Below are 17,382 nucleotides of genomic sequence, written 5' to 3'. Positions count from 1 at the left end.
GTTAAATGATTCCCTTTTCTCTGTAATAATAAAACAGTACCTGTACTTGATCCCAACTAAGATATAATTACCCCTTATTGGGGCAGAACAGCCCTATTGGGTTTATTTAATGGTTAAATGATTCCCTTTTCTCTGTAATAATAAAACAGTACCTGTACTTGATCCCAACTAAGATATAATTACCCCTTATTGGGGGCAGAACAGCCCTATTGGGTTTATTTAATGGTTAAATGATTCCCTTTTCTCTGTAATAATAAAACAGTACCTGTACTTGATCCAAACTAAGATATAATTACCCCTTATTGGGGGCAGAACAGCCCTATTGGGTTTATTTAATGGTTAAATGATTCCCTTTTCTCTGTAATAATAAAACAGTCCTTATTGGAGGAAAAACAATCCTGTTGGGTATAATTACTGTTTAATGTTTTTAGCAGACTTTAGGTAGGAGATCAGAATTACAGAAAGACCCCTTATCTAGAAAACCCCAGGTCCTGAGCATTCTGGATAATGGGTCCCATACTTGTACAACCTTAGGTCAGCCCCTCTAGTTCACAAACAGGTTATAGGTATAAAGAACATTTGTATAACCCATTCAATAATATCTAGGGAAACAAACATCCAGATCTCACTGTAAATGAACTTCAAGCTGGGCTGTTAGATGTGTCTAGGAGGGCAGATAGCAAACTCTAATTCATGGATCCAAACAGTATCCCAGCGCTAACAGTACTCCGCTCCATTCCCATTTGGTACCATTTGTTTGTGCTGAACGTGTCATATTTCAAATGTGGTCACCTGAAACCCCCAAGTAATGTTTTTTTGTGTTTTTTTTCCCTTTTTTTTGTATCTTTTTGTTTTTCCCCATGTTTTGTTTCCTGAAGGGCATGGTCAAGGTTTGAAAACTTTTATTTTTATTTACACTATTTCTATCTCACCACTCCACTTCCTGATCACCAGTCTGCCACCAATCTTGATACTCTGTCGTGTTTATATACAAAAGTAAATGTGCGGTGAAGGGCTATTTTTTATTTTTCACCTACCACTGAATATTTCTTTTGCTTTCACAAAAAAAATCACATCTTTCATATCTTGTCAAATTTCCTCTTATCCAGTTATTAGCTGGTTATTTTTCTTTGCACTGTGTCTGTCAATCATGGGTCTGTGGATGTGTCACAAAAGTGCTTGTGCTGATGGTAACTGCATATTATTACCTTTCCTTCTAATCTTGGTGTGGGCAGTACTTTAACACCTTGCCTGCTGGGGCACTTTGATCGTGCCAAGCTGTGTGTTGCCAGACAGAACACGCTGTGGCATGAATTAAAGAATAACTTGGAAGTGGAAATGCTACAGTGTTGGCAGTCAGGTCCATGAAACCTGCCACTGTAGAATTTACAGCAGGTGAGTGGTTAAGGGTAAATATACCCTTGTTAGAATATTAAACTTAATTTGTTTTCCATTTATTAAACAGTAAAGTATGCTTTTTAAGTATCAAGAACATGTTCCATGTATGTCAGGGGTGGGCAAACTACGGCCCTCGGGCCACGTTGGCCTTTTTAATCCATCCCGCTGACTCCTGATTGGTCGCGCCCCGTGCATGTGTGTGATGTCGGTACACAGGGGTCACAACCGTATAAAAGTGTTCTGATGCAGCGGGGGGGCGGGGGGCAGATGCAGCCGAAGGACAGAGGAAGCAAGCCAAAGCAGGAGGTCACTGGAGGATGGAGCTGGGGGGAGCCGCAGGAATCTGTAGGTCGCTGGAGGGGGGAGATGGAGGATGATGGGGGGGGGGAGCTAGTGGGAGGAGGCTGGGAAGGACGCTGGGGGGAGCTGGAGGATGCTGGGAAGGAGCTGCAGGATGCTGGGGATTGGAACTGGAGGATGCTGGGTGGAATGCTAAGGGGGGGGAGCTGGAGGATGCTGGGGAGTAGAGCTGGGGGGAAGCTGAGAGGCCCCGTGATTTCTTATGGCGGCCCTGGGTGTAACGCTGGCCTGGCCCAGCCTGTCTGTAAGTCAATGTTGCCACTGAGCCAAAAAGTTTGCCCACCCCTGCTGTATGTGGTGCTAACATACTCCTTAGAATGCAGCAGGAGATGTAATTATATTTTGTTGTTGCTACTATTCTTTTGAGCAGTAGTGGACAAAACATACAGAATTGTTCCTCATGGCTTCCCATTGTGGGTAACCATGTATTTGTCAGTCAGTAACAATTGCACACACGTCACTGCTGCTTTTCTAGTGAAACTAACGGCAAAAAAAACCAGACCTCATCTGGTAACATTAGTCTTACTGTTTATTTAATGGAAAGCAAAATGAAGATAAACTGTGTATAAACATGGGTATATGTTCCCTTTACCATTAAATCAGAGGTGCCTGTTGACTGTCTGTGAAATTCCACTGAGATTGGCTGTTGCTCAGTTTATTTGTTCTTTCTCTGCAGGATCATCCAAGGGCAGAATATGAGGCTAAAGTTCTGCAGAAATCTCTGAAAAAAGAATACAGGCACAAAGAGGTATTAACAATCGTGGTTTCTTCTCATTGCAAGATTATTACTATAGGGAGACCATATGACTCCACATAGCACTTCTGTGTACCAAGTCAAATCCAAGGACCAGTGACTGGGAAATTATGGTTCAGAAAACTTATGTTGGAACTTATTTTATAACACTGCAAGTTTATTAACCTGGGCTGTTCTTGCTGTGAAGCATGGTAAGAACCTTGCCTCGGGTCCCATTTTACTAGGTGTGGCTTGTTGCTGCTCCTAACTAAGAACCAAACTTCTATTTTTGCTTCTGGAAATTAAATGTTTTGTGATGCAATGCCATCGCCCTCGGAACCAGGTCAGGTGGTGGTAGCACCTAAGAAAATTCTACTTGGTCTTGGGCCTGTCTGCTCAAGCACCCACTTGCCTCCTACCTCACTGTGCCATCAGGTCATGGGAATAATGCCCCACCCCTCATGCCCCTGCTACCTACCCCTAGTTCTGGCCCTTGCCTCCCTCATCCTGGTCAGAGTGCAAGTGAGGTAAGTAGGTGGATGGCATCAGTGCTACTACCCCAGGCAGAAGCAGAAACACCCCTGCAATCAACAGTTAATTTTGATTTAGTGTATTGCATTTACCCCCATATGTAATGAAAGGCACTAGGTTTTCCCAGGTACAGTAAACAATAGCAACCAATAAGATGTTAGCTTGTAAACAAGTGACTAGTAAATGCTTCCAGCTGATTGGTTGCTATATGTTACTGCACTTGGGCAAACTGGTGCCTTTTATTATGTAACCCCAGTTACTTGTGAGCCACAGTCAAATGTAAAAAGACTTCATGTTCATGGAGGAGCCAAATAAGGGCTGTGATTGGCTATTAGGGGCCTCTATGCACACTATCAGCTTACAGGGGCTTTATTTGGTAGTAAATCTTGTTTTTATTCAACCAAAACTTGCTCCCCAACCCCTTGGATGTTGCTCTCAGTGCCCCCAAACCAGGGAGTTATTTTTGAATTCCTGACTTGGGGGCAACATGTTGCCCCTGAGCCTCTGGTTGGGGATCACTGCCCAATAGTATAATAAACTACATTTCTGATTAGTAGGTTGCAGCACTGGTATGTGTTAGTAATTAATCAACCCCCTTGAACCATGAGCAACTCATAGGTAAAAAAGCACTGGCTCCATTGTGTTCCTTAATGGGTAGAGAAGAATTTCACTTATACCTGTAAGAATCCAAACTTGCAACGAGACAATCGAAGATTGGCTTGCAGTTGTGTTCTGCTGTGTTAGCTTTGTGTTAAAAATCTAGAGTGCCACTGTGTTTTTTAAGGGTTAAAAGTCTATTCTGCAAAGAATATCCACACCCAAGCCAGTTTTAAAACATGTTGTGGTGAATTATCTGTGCTGTACTAACTGTATGTCGGTAACATTGGCTAGCAAGCCCTTTCCTGTTCCAGCTGTAGGAAACTAAAATATCTTGATGGGCAATTTGAGATGTTCAGTAGGCAGCAGGTTTGAAAATCACCTACAGGGCAATTATTATTATTAACATGTATTTATAAAGCGCCAATATATTCCCAGTGCTGTACAATAAGTGGGTTTCATTTCATACATTGGGCATACAGCGTTCCATACAAAACAACCAATAAACGATACAAGGGGTGAAGAGGGCCCTGCCCAAATGTGCTTACGATCTATAAGGAGAAAGGTGTGGGAATGGGCAAGATCAGAATTAAGCAGTGTAAGAGATGTAGCACAGGGTATTGCTTTTAGCTGCACACCGAGGTTGTGCTAAACTTAATGAGGGGAAGCTTCTCTAAATAAATGTATTTTTAGGGATCTTTTGAAGGCAGAGAGATTGGGAAAAGTCTAACGAACTCCAGAGAAGGGGGGCAGCCCTTGCAAAGGCTTTAATGCGAGTGTGTGAGGAGGGAATGAGAGAGGAGTTGGGGAGAAGGTCCATAGAGGAGCGTAACAAGCAGGTTGGATGGTATCTAGAGATGAGTTCAGAGATGTAGGGTGGGGCAGAGTTATGGACTGCTCTAAATGTGAGGGTCATATGTCTGAACTTTATTCTGGTTGGTAGCGGAAGCCGGTGCAGGGATTGGCAGAGTGGTTTCAAGGATATCCCTCCTACACCATCCATAAAATAGTTTCTAAAGGGATGGTTCAGCTTTTAGTATGTTATAGAATGTACTATTCATGGCAACTTTGCACTTGTTCTTCATTATTTATTTTTTTACAGTTTTCAAATTATTTGCCGCCTTCTACATCTTTCACGTGGTAGCCAAAAACCAATTGTTCTTTGAGGCAACTATTTATTGTTACATTTTTATTCTTTATCATTATATTCAGGCCTCTCCTAATTGTGTATTCCAGTTTCTTATCTTATCACAGCACTGCCTAGTTTCTAGGGTAAACAAGACCCTAGCGACCAGATAGCTGCTGAAATTCCAAAATGGAGAGCTGCTGAAATTCCAAAATGGAGAGCTGCTGAACAAAAATCTAAATAACTACAAAGAAAAAAATGAACAATGAAGACCAATTGCAAATGTTCTTAATATTAATGTCTGTCATACTAAATATTAGAGATAAAGAAGCCCTTTAGAAGGAGTGGCATAAATACAGTTTGAACCACATTGTGTAAGAGGGGTACTGTCATCATGTGTTTGCCCTACACCCTGTAGCATAGCAGGGAAAAACAAATTATTTGGGGGAGTATGAGAAATGACTTTCATAAATTTAATTTCTAATAAAGGTTTGGGAGCTTTTTGCTCTGATTCTATAGCTAGAAGCGTGGCAGAACTACTGTGTTACCCATGGAAGTACAAAAGTGCCTTTATCCTCTGAGTAGCAAAACATAAAACAAAAAAGGCTCCAGTTCAATAAAACATTAGACATTGTTTTCCGCCACATTGTTATGATGACAGCATTCCTTGTATATTTTGCGGATTATGCATACTTGGCAAAGGTTTGTTGACAGTTTCTCACTCACTGGTCAAACTGAACAATGGTTTATAACCGTATTGCATGATCCTTTTTTCTCCCCTTGCAACTGGCATCAGAAGCAACAACATGTCCCCGAAGACAACCCAAACAAGTGGAAGCAGAGAGTTAAAACTGCTATGGCTGGGGTGAAATTGGTACTTTTTTTTTTATACACCAAATTTCCAACAGAATAGACTACTCATGATACAGAAACCTCCATTGATATTTTCTCTTTGCTCAGCATACCTGAGGGGATTGCAAGCCACTGTGGGTTCCTAGATGATCATCATCAGGACCGCCATCAGAAATTATGGGGCCCCTCACAACAAAAATGTGGCCCCCCTCCTCCCACACCCCGCCCCCAATGGCCCCTCCCCCAGTGAGCCCTCCCATTAGTACAAAGGACACAGACATTGGTAGCCAAGGCCCCCCCCCACCCCCAAACATTGCTGGCCCTCCCCCCGTGTCCTCATACTATGGCCCGTTCCCCGCTGCTTTCTGTTCCCCCACTCCCCCATATGTCCTCTCCCCCCCAGCATCCTTTAACTCTCCCCCAACTCTCCCCCAAGCACCCCACCCCCCCCAGTGTCCACCTGCTTCATCCTGCTCTCCCCCAGCGTCCCCCTGCTTCCTCCGGCTCCCTTTTCCGTCTCTCCGCTGCATCCTCAGCTTGTGTTCTCAGGCTCCCTGCTGCATCCTCTGTGCACGGGGCGCAACCAATCAAATTACGCGCTGACCACCTGTAGCACCCATGACAGGGCCCATAATTTTTAAAGATAGAAGTATCGGGGCCCGGGATGACTGTGCCCCCCTGATGGCGTCCCTGATCATCATAAACATTGCATGATTGCCAAACTGGAAAAAAAATGACATTTAAAAAAAGCAAGTTCTCAAATCAAATAAAATTTTCTATATTAGTTATCTCCCTTCAGTAGAACTAATGACCGAAGTGTGAGCAATAATCATTCACCACTGCTGGCGTTACTGACCCTTACACCAGATCCACTATTTTCGGATTGGGCCAAACCCTTCATAAAGGATTTGGCCGAATGCCAAACTATCTTCCATGTTTAAAAGTCACGTGATTTGGATTGGGTTCGCCCAGGAGTGTGGGTTTGGCCAAATCCTACTGAAAAAGGGCGAATCCCGGATTAGGTGCATCCCTAGTTATTTATTTGTTCTGCTAAAGACAGTTTGCAATGAAATGAATGGTATTCATAGACTGAAACATCCACTTATTTAGCAAAGTTGCCAAAGCAGCTGATCTTTGATTGATCAAGGCCAACTCAGGTGATCAGATTGCTTGACCCCCTAATAACAATCTGATAATATGGGGGGGGGGACATATCAACAGCCTTATTCAGTGTATGCCTGATGTTATATTTGCCCAGCCCAACAGCCATCTGGAGGCCATTGTATTGGCAAATGTGCACATATATTTGGGTTTTCTGATTCGGAAAATGGCTGCATATCCCCTCAGAATGCTGAATCATTTCATTTTTGGTAGCATCACCTCAGTATACTTTTATTTTTTTCCCACCCCCAACATCACATCACCGGATCCTGCATGGCTAATTTTTGGCATGGTTGGCAGTCACTTGTTCCACCCATTGTGTTTCTGTGAATCACTTGTGTTTGTGCATGCCGCACCCTGTGTCTGAGGAGTGGTTTGCCATTGTGTGTGTGTGTGTATATGTGTGCATTTTAGTAGTTCTAGTATAAATCTTTCACTAAGGTGAAATCACCCCATTTTATATATTTATATATGTGAAAATCTGTGCCTTTTTCCTCTGAATTATTTTACTGTTACAATAAGACAATATCTGGCAACTGATCATAAATAAGCTGCATAATCCATGATGTCCACAAATCCAAGAAAAACCCCTTATCCAGGAAACCCGAGGTCCCAAGAATTCCGTATAACAGATTTTATACCTAGAATTCTAATCTGTGACCAACATAAAGGCAAAAGCTTGAGATGAATGTTGTGTAGAAACAACATTTCCTTTTCCCTATCACCAAAACAGTTATTTTAATTCCAGACACAAGAATGTCTGCTGGCTTTGGTTTTAGTGTAGCTTGATTTTTCTTTTTTCCTATTATTACAGTAATATGCTCATTTATGTGTACCATTTCCGACACAATTGTCACTTTTATTTTAGACTGAAAAGGAGAAGCTCACCTGGAGAGACAGGTTTCCAGCTTACCTAACAAACGTGGTGGGCATCATTTTTATGGTAAGTCTTCTTCAATTCCCCTGATTTAGCTACAAATATTTCAATATACTGTAAAAAGTGTGTTACTTTGCTAGCACTGCCACCTTATTACTTCTTGGTAAGAAGTTTTACAACATACGCAAGTAACCCATTATACGGATTGTTTTTAAACTTGCCCTTATTGTTACTTTTGTACAGTCATACAACTATCAATACTCTTAACATTCCTATGCTTTGCTCACCAGATTGGCGTGACGTTTGCAATTGTGTTCGGAGTCATCATGTACCGAATATCCACTGCTGCGGCCTTAGCGATGAGCTCAAACCCAAACACCCGTGCGAACGTGAGGGTCACTGTCACAGCGACGGCAGTGATCATCAACTTGGTGGTGATTCTGATCCTTGATGAAGTGTATGGGGCAATTGCCCGGTGGCTTACGCAGATTGGTATGTTGCTCTTATAAGGACCAAAAATTATACCTGCATTACAATATGTCGGTGGTTTTAGGACAGCAGTACAGAAAGTGACAGCTACTTTCATAAATGTAATTGCTTAGAACATTGCTGGGACTACAGATGGTAACAAAACTGACCTGTCTGTTTCATATCTATTTGCTCAGAGGTCCCCAAAACTGACCAGACATTTGAAGAACGCTTGATATTCAAGGCTTTCCTGCTGAAGTTTGTGAACGCTTACACGCCCATTTTTTACGTGGCTTTCTTTAAGGGCAGGTTAGTTATCCCTCTCGATTGCATTACAAAAAGGGAAATTAAACTGATACTGACAACCAGGGCCGCCATCAGGGGGGCACAGGGGGGACAGTTGTCCCGGGCTGTGGGAGGATGCTGGGGGGGGAGCCGGAGGATGCTGGGGGGGGAGGCGGAGGATTGGGGGTGGGAGCTGGAGGATGCAGTGGTGAGCGGGCCATAGTATTGAGAATGGGGGAGGACCAACAATGTTTAAGGGGGCCCTGGGCTGGCTAGCAATGTTTTAGAAGGTCCCTGCCCTGGCACCAATGCAAAACGTAACCCCTGGCTACCAGTGTTTTAGGATGTTTTAGGGGGGCTTTGGCTACTAATGTTTTAGGGAATCCCTGGCTACCAATGTTTTAGGGTACCCTGGCTACCAATGTCTGTGTACTGATGGGAGGGGCCATTGGGGGGCAGGGCGTGGGAGTAGGGGGGGGCCCAGAAAATTTTGTTGTGAGGGGCCCTGTGATTTCTGATTGCGGCCCTGCTGACAACTCCAAACCAATCTAATGTCAGAGCTGGACTGGATTGTACTAAACACTGCACAAACTTGGGGTAATCTTATGTCTGGAAGCAAGTGATGCCAATTTTAGAGGTGTTTACATCACTATAAAGAGCAAACTTCATAAATAAAAGTATTTTTGTATTTTCGTTAGGATTGTTGGACGGCCTGGAGATTACTACTATATATTTCAGTCATTTAGAATGGAGGAGGTAAGCAATGGCTTAGATGTAAATGTATTTGGGAAGGGGATATAGTGGGTAAAAGAGGTGATTAATTCTAAAACTGAACACACACAGGGGGTAATTGAAATGGGGGCTGTTGAGGTCTAGAAGGCAATAACATGTAATATGGCATCACCCCATCATTTTAAATCCAATATGTACATATTTTGAACTTACTCACTATTAAATGGGAGATACATGTCATAAATATGGTAGTCATGTATTCAAAATCTGTCTGTCAGAGGTTGGACTGGTCACTATTTATTAACATGCTCTCTGGTCCCAAATGTAATCTATTTTCCTTATGCATCAATGTTACATCTTAGTCAATGACTTGTTTCCTATAGTGTGCCCCTGGTGGTTGTTTGATGGAACTGTGCATCCAGCTGAGTATCATTATGTTGGGGAAGCAGCTGATTCAGAACAATCTCTTCGAGATTGGAATCCCGTGAGTCCTTTGCTTATGTAACGAATAGCTGTTTTGTGTTGTATGGTGCTCTGGATATTAAACCTTGCTCTTTTAACGCATTCAGGAAGATGAAGAAGTTGATCAGATACCTTAAGTCAAAAAGACAGTCCTATAAGGACCACGAGGAGCACTTAAAGAAGAAGCAACGTTATGAGGAGGATTATGACCTAGAACCCTTTGCAGGTCTGACTCCAGAGTACATGGAAATGAGTAAGTGATGAGTTGCTTTACTCGTGTCATGTGTTGTAATACAGATCCACACATATTCAAACTTACAAAATGAGGAAAGGTCCAAGTGACACTTAAATCCATTGTTGAAAGTCCATTATAACCTGAAGCGGTAAAAAAAATTGCTTCTGCCAAAAAGACTGGTTCTGCAAAAAATGTTAAACTATAACAAACTCTCCCTTACTTAATATCAAAAGTGTTACCTTTCCCTGGAGAGGCTGAAAGATTAGATAAAAAAGAAAAATAGATTAGATATACAGGTATAGGACCCGTTATCCAGTATGCTCAGGACCAAGGGTATTCCGGATAAGGGGTCTTTCTCCATACCTTATTGATACTAAAAAAATCAATAAAACATTTATTAAACCCAAAAGGTTTGTTTTGCCTCCAATAAGGGGTAATTATATCTTAGTTGGGATCAAGTACAGGTACTGTTTTATTATTACAGAGAAAAGGGAATCATTTAACCATTAAATAAACCCAATAGAACTGTTCTGCCCCCAATAAGGGGTAATTATATCTTAGTTGGGATCAAGTACAGGTACTGTTTTATTATTACAGAGAAAAGGGAATCATTTAACCATTAAATAAACCCAATAGGGCTGTTCTGCCCCCAATAAGGGGTAATTATATCCTAGTTGGCACCAAATAAAAGGTACTGTTTTATTATTACAGAGAAAAGGGAAATCAATTTTAAAAATCTGAATTATTTGATTAAAATGGAGTCTATGGGAGAAAGGCTTTCCGTAATTTGGAGCTTTCTGGATAACGGGTTTCCGGATAATGGATCCTATACCTGTATTATATAAAAAAAAGGGCAATATCTAGTAGCTTTCCCGTTGCAGTAATTGAAGTCTAAGTCATTGCCAATATCTGTACTTTCTCTGTGATCTTCCATCTTAAAAAAGAAACCTTATGTCCCTTTTTCAAAAAAAAAAAAGCCTATGTAGTAGAGTTTCCTGTTTTTTTAGTTTGATTTTCCTCCGTTTCTTTAGTGGGTGGTTGGTAAATAGCAGGCGTATACACTTTCAAGTGGGTTTTAATCACCCTGATTACCCTAATTACCTTTTACTTTGCTTCTTCCCTGCAGTAATACAGTTTGGTTTTGTGACCCTGTTTGTTGCCTCTTTTCCACTGGCTCCCCTCTTTGCTTTACTGAACAACATCATTGAAATCCGGCTAGATGCAAAAAAATTCATCACTGAGCTCAGGAGACCTGTAGCCGTCAGAGCAAAGGATATAGGTAAGTGCCATCGCTTGTAAAAAAAAAAAACTGGGGATGCACCGAGCCCACTTTTTTGGGATTCAGCCAAACCCTGAACCTTTCCTGAAAGATTCGGCCGAATACCAAACCGAATCGTAACTTTTCATTTGTGTGATGAAACATCACATGATTTTAAGATTTCAGATTCGGTTTGACCAGGACCCTGGATTCAGCCGAATCCGAATCCTGCTGAAAAAAGGTTGAATCCCGAACCAAATCCTGAATTCGGTGCATCCCTAAAAAATACTCTCTGTGCAGAATGTGACCATGTAAAGCAACTTACACCAGAGAATATAAGACTTGTCTGGCTAATGCCATATCATTTTTACAAAGTTTAGGGAAATATCAAAATATGAGTTTAAAGCTCACCACAGAAAACCTCACCCATTTTCTATTTATTCCTATGAAATTTTTAGAAGAGTATTTACCAAATGGTGAACTAAATATGCTTCTAAAGTTCCCACAAAAATAAATGGAAATTGGGTGAACTGTGGTGAGCTCTAAACTCACTTTTTGATAAATCTGTATCCACATTTTTCATGTTGACCCTTGGGCCAATGATCAGATTATAATGGCCTATAAAGACTAAACCTGCCTGATAAATAATCTGTCTGATCCTTTGCCAGATATTGGTCAGGCAGGGTATCAGTTTGGCTCCACACATGGTCCAATAAGCTACTGACTCGGTGTGTAGGGGTGGAGTACCCAGCGCCAATTGGACCAGCTTTACTTGTAACAAGTGACTCCAGTCTCTGTATTCCCAAGAGAGTCCAAATGCAGATTTTAAAAAGAAGTTTGTGGTATAAACTCCCACCTTTGAGATGGAAAGAGCTGCAGAGAGCAGTGTAGCCTACTGCCCATTACTGTTAATACAGTGTAGCATTATCTGAGGAGATCAAGCTATGAATGCAAGCCTGAACTCCATCAATAGAACCTGTTATAGTTGTGCAATGTCCATTCCAATTTTGTTGCAACATCTTTTCCAGCTTCATAACACATAAACAGCCCCTACAATAACAGGGCCCCTTAACTTTGTACCCAATACTGTCCCTAACATTCATACATTCATGCCTTGGGATGTCCAAGATTAATTGAAGACAAAAAAAGCTTTTTCTGTTTGTTTATATATGTCTGCCATGCAAAAAATTGCAAAAGGCTGCTTCTGAAACCCTGAAGCCCTTAGTTGGTGATCTTGTTCCAAAGCAGGGACTCCTGCTTACACTTCCCACTGTGGGGGTGGAAAGAGCAGCACTCAGGAATGCCTTCTGAGCTGAAAGTATGTTTCATTTACCTTGTGCATTGGTTTGACAGTGTATAAACAGGATCATCTAAAAATGTTTAATTGAACATTGTAGGTAAAGTAGTCATCATCTCCACTTAGCTGTGTATTCATTGATGCATTGCAGGGCCCCACAAGTTCATCTTTCTATGAGCATACATTTTATATATATTATATAGTGAAGAGAACTCTCTTTTTAATTTCTTAACCAGTTGTAATTTTCATAATTCTAGGTATCTGGTATAACATCATTCGGGGACTCGGCAAGCTTGCTGTGATAATCAATGTAGGTATATATGTTTTGGGTATGTTATGCGCTCTTTCTATTACCATGCATCTCATACTTATAATTCTTTAAGCCATATGTAACACTGATAGTAGCCATATTGTCTTTCACATTTTTATATACAGGTATGGGATCCCTTATCGGGAGACTCGTTTTCCAGAAAGTTCCGAATTACGGAAAGGCCATCCTCCCATAGACTCCATTATAAGCAAATAATTCTAATTTTTAAAAATGATTTCCTTTTTCCCTGTAATAAACAGTACCTGTACTTGATCCCAACTAAGATATAATTACCCCTTATTGGGGGCAGAACAGTCCTATTGGGTTTATTTAATGGTTAAATGATTCCCTTTTCTCTGTAATAATAAAACAGTACCTGTACTTGATCCCAACTAAGATATAATTACCCCTTATTGGGGGCAGAACAGCCCTATTGGGTTTATTTAATGGTTAAATGATTCCCTTTTCTCTGTAATAATAAAACAGTACCTGTACTTGATCCCAACTAAGATATAATTACCCCTTATTGGGGGCAGAACAGCCCTATTGGGTTTATTTAATATTTAAATGATTGTTAACAGACTTAAGTTATGGAGATCCAAATTACGCAAAGATCCCCTATCTGGAAAACCCCAGGTCCCGAGCATTCTGGATAACCATTCCCATACCTGTACATGGCACCTGTTAGAAACAACGATTTGGACACTTTTTTGACTTAAACTATGCAAAACTCTCTTTACATGCTACAAAGCAACTTGTATATCTATAATAACTAGATATAGTACAGGTTACAAATAGTCATTTACAGACAAATATTGAAGAACTTAATAGCAAATGCATTTTATATTATCAGCCGCCTTGTACTTGATACAGGACATCTTTTTACTGGGAACTGATGGATAATGATGTTGTTGTTTCTGCTTAGGCCTTTGTGATATCTTTCACATCCGACTTCATACCACGGCTTGTTTACCTCTACATGTACAGCCCTGATGGCACAATGCATGGCTTTGTCAACCACACACTCTCCTACTTTAATGTCACTGACTTTAAACCAGGGACTGAACCCAGCGAGCCTGTAGATCTTGGATACAAAGTTGAATTGTGCAGGTAGATCGGTCATATTATTTGGAAGTTTAACTTCTCAAAAACTGTAAAAAATAACTCACGAGCGATGTCGGCATATTTAATTTCACAAACGATGTTCTCTCTCCCACAGGTACAAAGATTACAGAGAGGCACCATGGTCTCCGCATAAATACGATATTAACAAAGACTATTGGGCTGTGCTGGCAGCACGACTGGCTTTTGTTATAGTTTTCCAGGTAACCTAAAACCTCTTCTGGGGTTGGCGATTTCTCAGCTTAGTTCATGTAAAAATCTAGATGTTTAGAAATGTAAAAAAAAATGCTATTAAATAGGGATGCACCAAATGCTGGATTCAGCCCGAATTCTGAACCGAATCCAGGATTTGGTGTATCCCTACTATTAAATATACTTTAAGGCTTATTAAGGGTTGTCATTAACCAATAACCTTACCAAGCAGTGCCCGTACATGTTAAGATCCGCTCACTTGGCGAGGTCACCACGCAAGCGGATCTTCTACCGATATCCCCACATACGGGTGGGCGATATCAGGCTAATTTGAATGGCCGGTTATAGGCGCCGTTGGTTCAGGGACCACATGAATAAGCCGATGCAATGGAAAAAATTAAACCTGCCCGAATTCAGGCCAGATGTCAGTCAGGCAGGCCCATCGGTAGTGCCCATACACAGGCAGATAAGCTGCCAAATTGGTCTAAAGGACTGATATCGGCAGCTAGAATCCGCCCTTGTATAGATTAGGGGCCCTTTGCAGTGCAGGAAGACTGGGGCCCACATCTGAAGGAGAAAAACAATAGTATTAAGTAGCTATGCCTTTTGTTAAGGGTACATTGCATGCCCTGTGTTTTGTGAGACTGTTCTCTTTCATGGATTCTCAACAAGCATTTAATTTAACAATCCGTGTGTCTGTGTATGACTTACCTGTAGGCATCCGTTTGTTTTATGTCGTCCAAGGTAACAAAAATCCTTTGCTTTGCAGAACTTGGTTATGTTCATGAGTGATTTTGTAGACTGGATAATTCCCGATATTCCCAAAGATATCAGCGAACAGATCCACAGGGAGAAAGTCCTCATGGTTGAGGTGTTCCTGAAAGAAGAGCAGGGAAAACTGCAAATGCTGGAAACGTGGAAGGAGCACGAACGGAGAAAAGGAGAAAACTGCAACAGCCAAAGCCCAGGACTTTCCCGCAGTCAGAGAGGAAGTTCGTCGTCTATGTATTCTCATCGTGTGGATGTTTAGAGAGCGCGCAGGGCAGTTTAAGGCATTCATTCCACTGATAGAAATTATCAGCAGCTTGACCCACCCAAGAGCCCATGAGTTCATCTTTCAAGTTTATTACCTTTTACCCTTGGTGGAATTTGCAGGACCATGTGTTTACATGAGCAGCAACTGTTTAGAACATGTATCTGCATGGGGGGAAAATTAGCAATAGTATAGGTTAATTTAATCTCTATTCGGTTTTCTTTTTGTTTGTGCCTTGTGCTGGAGATCCTGCGAAACTCTTTAAGCTTTACTCGTAGAATTAACCCCTGTGACTGCTGGAGGTCCATTGAAATATTTTGCACAGAGTTCGGCCCGAGACAAGCCCCCAGTTGCGTGGATATCTTTACTGGACATGCCTGTGCTGACATTCCACAGTGGACAATGTGTTTAAGTGCAGGCACCCTAAACTGATTCTTGGGATGACCCTCTCACGAGCCAAACACACATTGGAAGGCGGATGTATTGGTTATCTGTTGCACCACGTACCTCTTTGGTCATGAAGAATTTTTACTGTACTGAACAGTTCAGTTTAACGCAGCTCGCTAAGCCGATGCTGTCCGTTGCAGCGCTAACAGGTTACGCCTTCAGAGAGAATATTTTTATAGAAACTACCTATGCAATGTAAAGATTTTCCTTTCTTTATATAAATCTTTTATACCTATTTATTGATAACAAAGTTTATTAGGAAGCGGTATAGTCCTGCTTCCATTTAGTCATTTCATGCCGGAAAAAAGAAAAAAAATCTGCACTGGCCTTCAGTACAAGAAAACCCTCTGTGGTTAATGAAATTCAATTGCCTTGTCTGTTCTGTTTTATTGTTTTTGTTTTTTTGGGGAATTTTCATAGTTTGACAAAAACTGTTTTAACTTGTTTATGCAACCTAAACTGTTACCTGCAATGTGTAATGTGTTTTTGTCTGCAGGCGTCGGCTGCCTTTTAGGACTGGCAATGTTCCATAACATAAAGCCTGAGCTAGCCGTCGTTCTACGCACTGACCAACCAAAGACATGAAAAGGGCTATAATAGCTTCAGCACCTCAAGAACGTTTCATACCGTCCTAAAGTCGGAATAGTTGTCTAAGTGACGGAAGTCACGATTTTACGGTTATAAGTGCCTGACCATATTAGTTGGCTGCAGCAGATATTCTGCCGGGTTACTTAATCAGCATTATCTTCACTATTATTAGACTGATTCAAAATGACAAGTGTTGTGTGAGGGTGTGGGGTTAAACATGCAGTAAAATCCAAGTTGGTGTTTAATTTCTTTATTTGCAAATGAAAAAAATGTATATTTTAAACAAGGGTGGTGGTGAGCAACCCAGAGCAGCCTGCTGATTGGTCAGGGCTTTCTATCCACAAACCCACAGAATTAACAAGAGGTAAGTGTAGAGCCTGTGTTCTTAATGGGACTCGACCCTTAGTCGCTACTCTAAAATTCCAGTCCTGTTGTTTCAGAAACACCGGTCTCCATTTCAAAGCAAAAATCTCACATATATTTATTTCAAAAAAGGATAATTTTACACACACAAAAAATTGTCTTCCAAGATTGACTAACCACAGTCTGGAGCTTTCAGCATGTACATGTGTAAAAGCTACAGGCCCTTCTATCTAGAACTTCATACGATTGTTAGAGTTCAGGTTTACATTTCACCTTGACAATAAGTAGCCTGATGTACAGCTTCTATTGGTTGGCAACATAGCATGGAATAAGAACGAAGGTTGGAAACGGAGATGATCTTTATACGTTATGGCACATTTACATGATTATTACAAATTCCTTTCTTGGGTTTTTTTTTTGTTTTTTAAGTTAAAATCTTGATTTTGGTGAAAATTATATAAATAAAATCTAATATGCAGTTAATTAAACAAGATACTGTGTTTTTCTTATATATTTACACCTTTGCGTGTAGTGCAACATTCTTTCCTTATAAGATGAAATATATTGTAATGTCGGTAAATGGGCCTCGTTTGGGATAAACTGTTACACCAAATGAGAAACCTCTTTGTATCCGATGTCTGGCAGCAGAATAGGCAGATCATTGCGTAAACTTACTCTATTTGTGTCTTGCTCTGCAGAATTGTCTATCCTTACCAAAACAGCAAATACAGGTATGGGATCCCTTATCCGGAAACCCCTTATCCAGAAAGCTCCGAATTATGGAAGCCCGTCTCCCATAGACTCCATTTTAATCAAATAATTCAGAATTTTAAAACTGATTTCCTTTTTCTCTGTAGTAGTAAAACAGTACCTGTACTTGATCCCAACTAAGATATAATTACCCCTTATTGGGGGCAGAACAGTCCTATTGGGTTTATTTAATGGTTAAATGATT

General features: G+C 41.0%; 1 protein-coding gene across 1 annotated transcript in view; it reads left to right on the top strand.

Moving 5' to 3' along the window:
- The window catches only part of ano1 (anoctamin 1, calcium activated chloride channel), a 128,297-nt gene extending 111,387 nt beyond the window's left edge, over window positions 1-16,910 (top strand). The window contains 12 exon segments of the mRNA NM_001130327.1: window positions 2,435-2,506; window positions 7,627-7,701; window positions 7,926-8,127; window positions 8,301-8,412; window positions 9,087-9,144; window positions 9,504-9,604; window positions 9,690-9,835; window positions 10,944-11,096; window positions 12,630-12,682; window positions 13,608-13,792; window positions 13,902-14,007; window positions 14,766-16,910. Of these exon segments, the coding sequence (NP_001123799.1) occupies window positions 2,435-2,506; window positions 7,627-7,701; window positions 7,926-8,127; window positions 8,301-8,412; window positions 9,087-9,144; window positions 9,504-9,604; window positions 9,690-9,835; window positions 10,944-11,096; window positions 12,630-12,682; window positions 13,608-13,792; window positions 13,902-14,007; window positions 14,766-15,026 (1,524 nt within the window). The 3' untranslated portion in view covers window positions 15,027-16,910.
- Window positions 16,911-17,382: the final 472 nt, after the last annotated feature.

This window comes from Xenopus tropicalis, chromosome 4 (genome assembly GCF_000004195.4).
Source record: "Xenopus tropicalis strain Nigerian chromosome 4, UCB_Xtro_10.0, whole genome shotgun sequence".
Taxonomy (NCBI): Eukaryota; Metazoa; Chordata; class Amphibia; order Anura; family Pipidae; genus Xenopus; species Xenopus tropicalis.
Note: the sequence above shows the minus strand (reverse complement) of the source record. Positions and strands in the feature narration are given on the sequence as shown.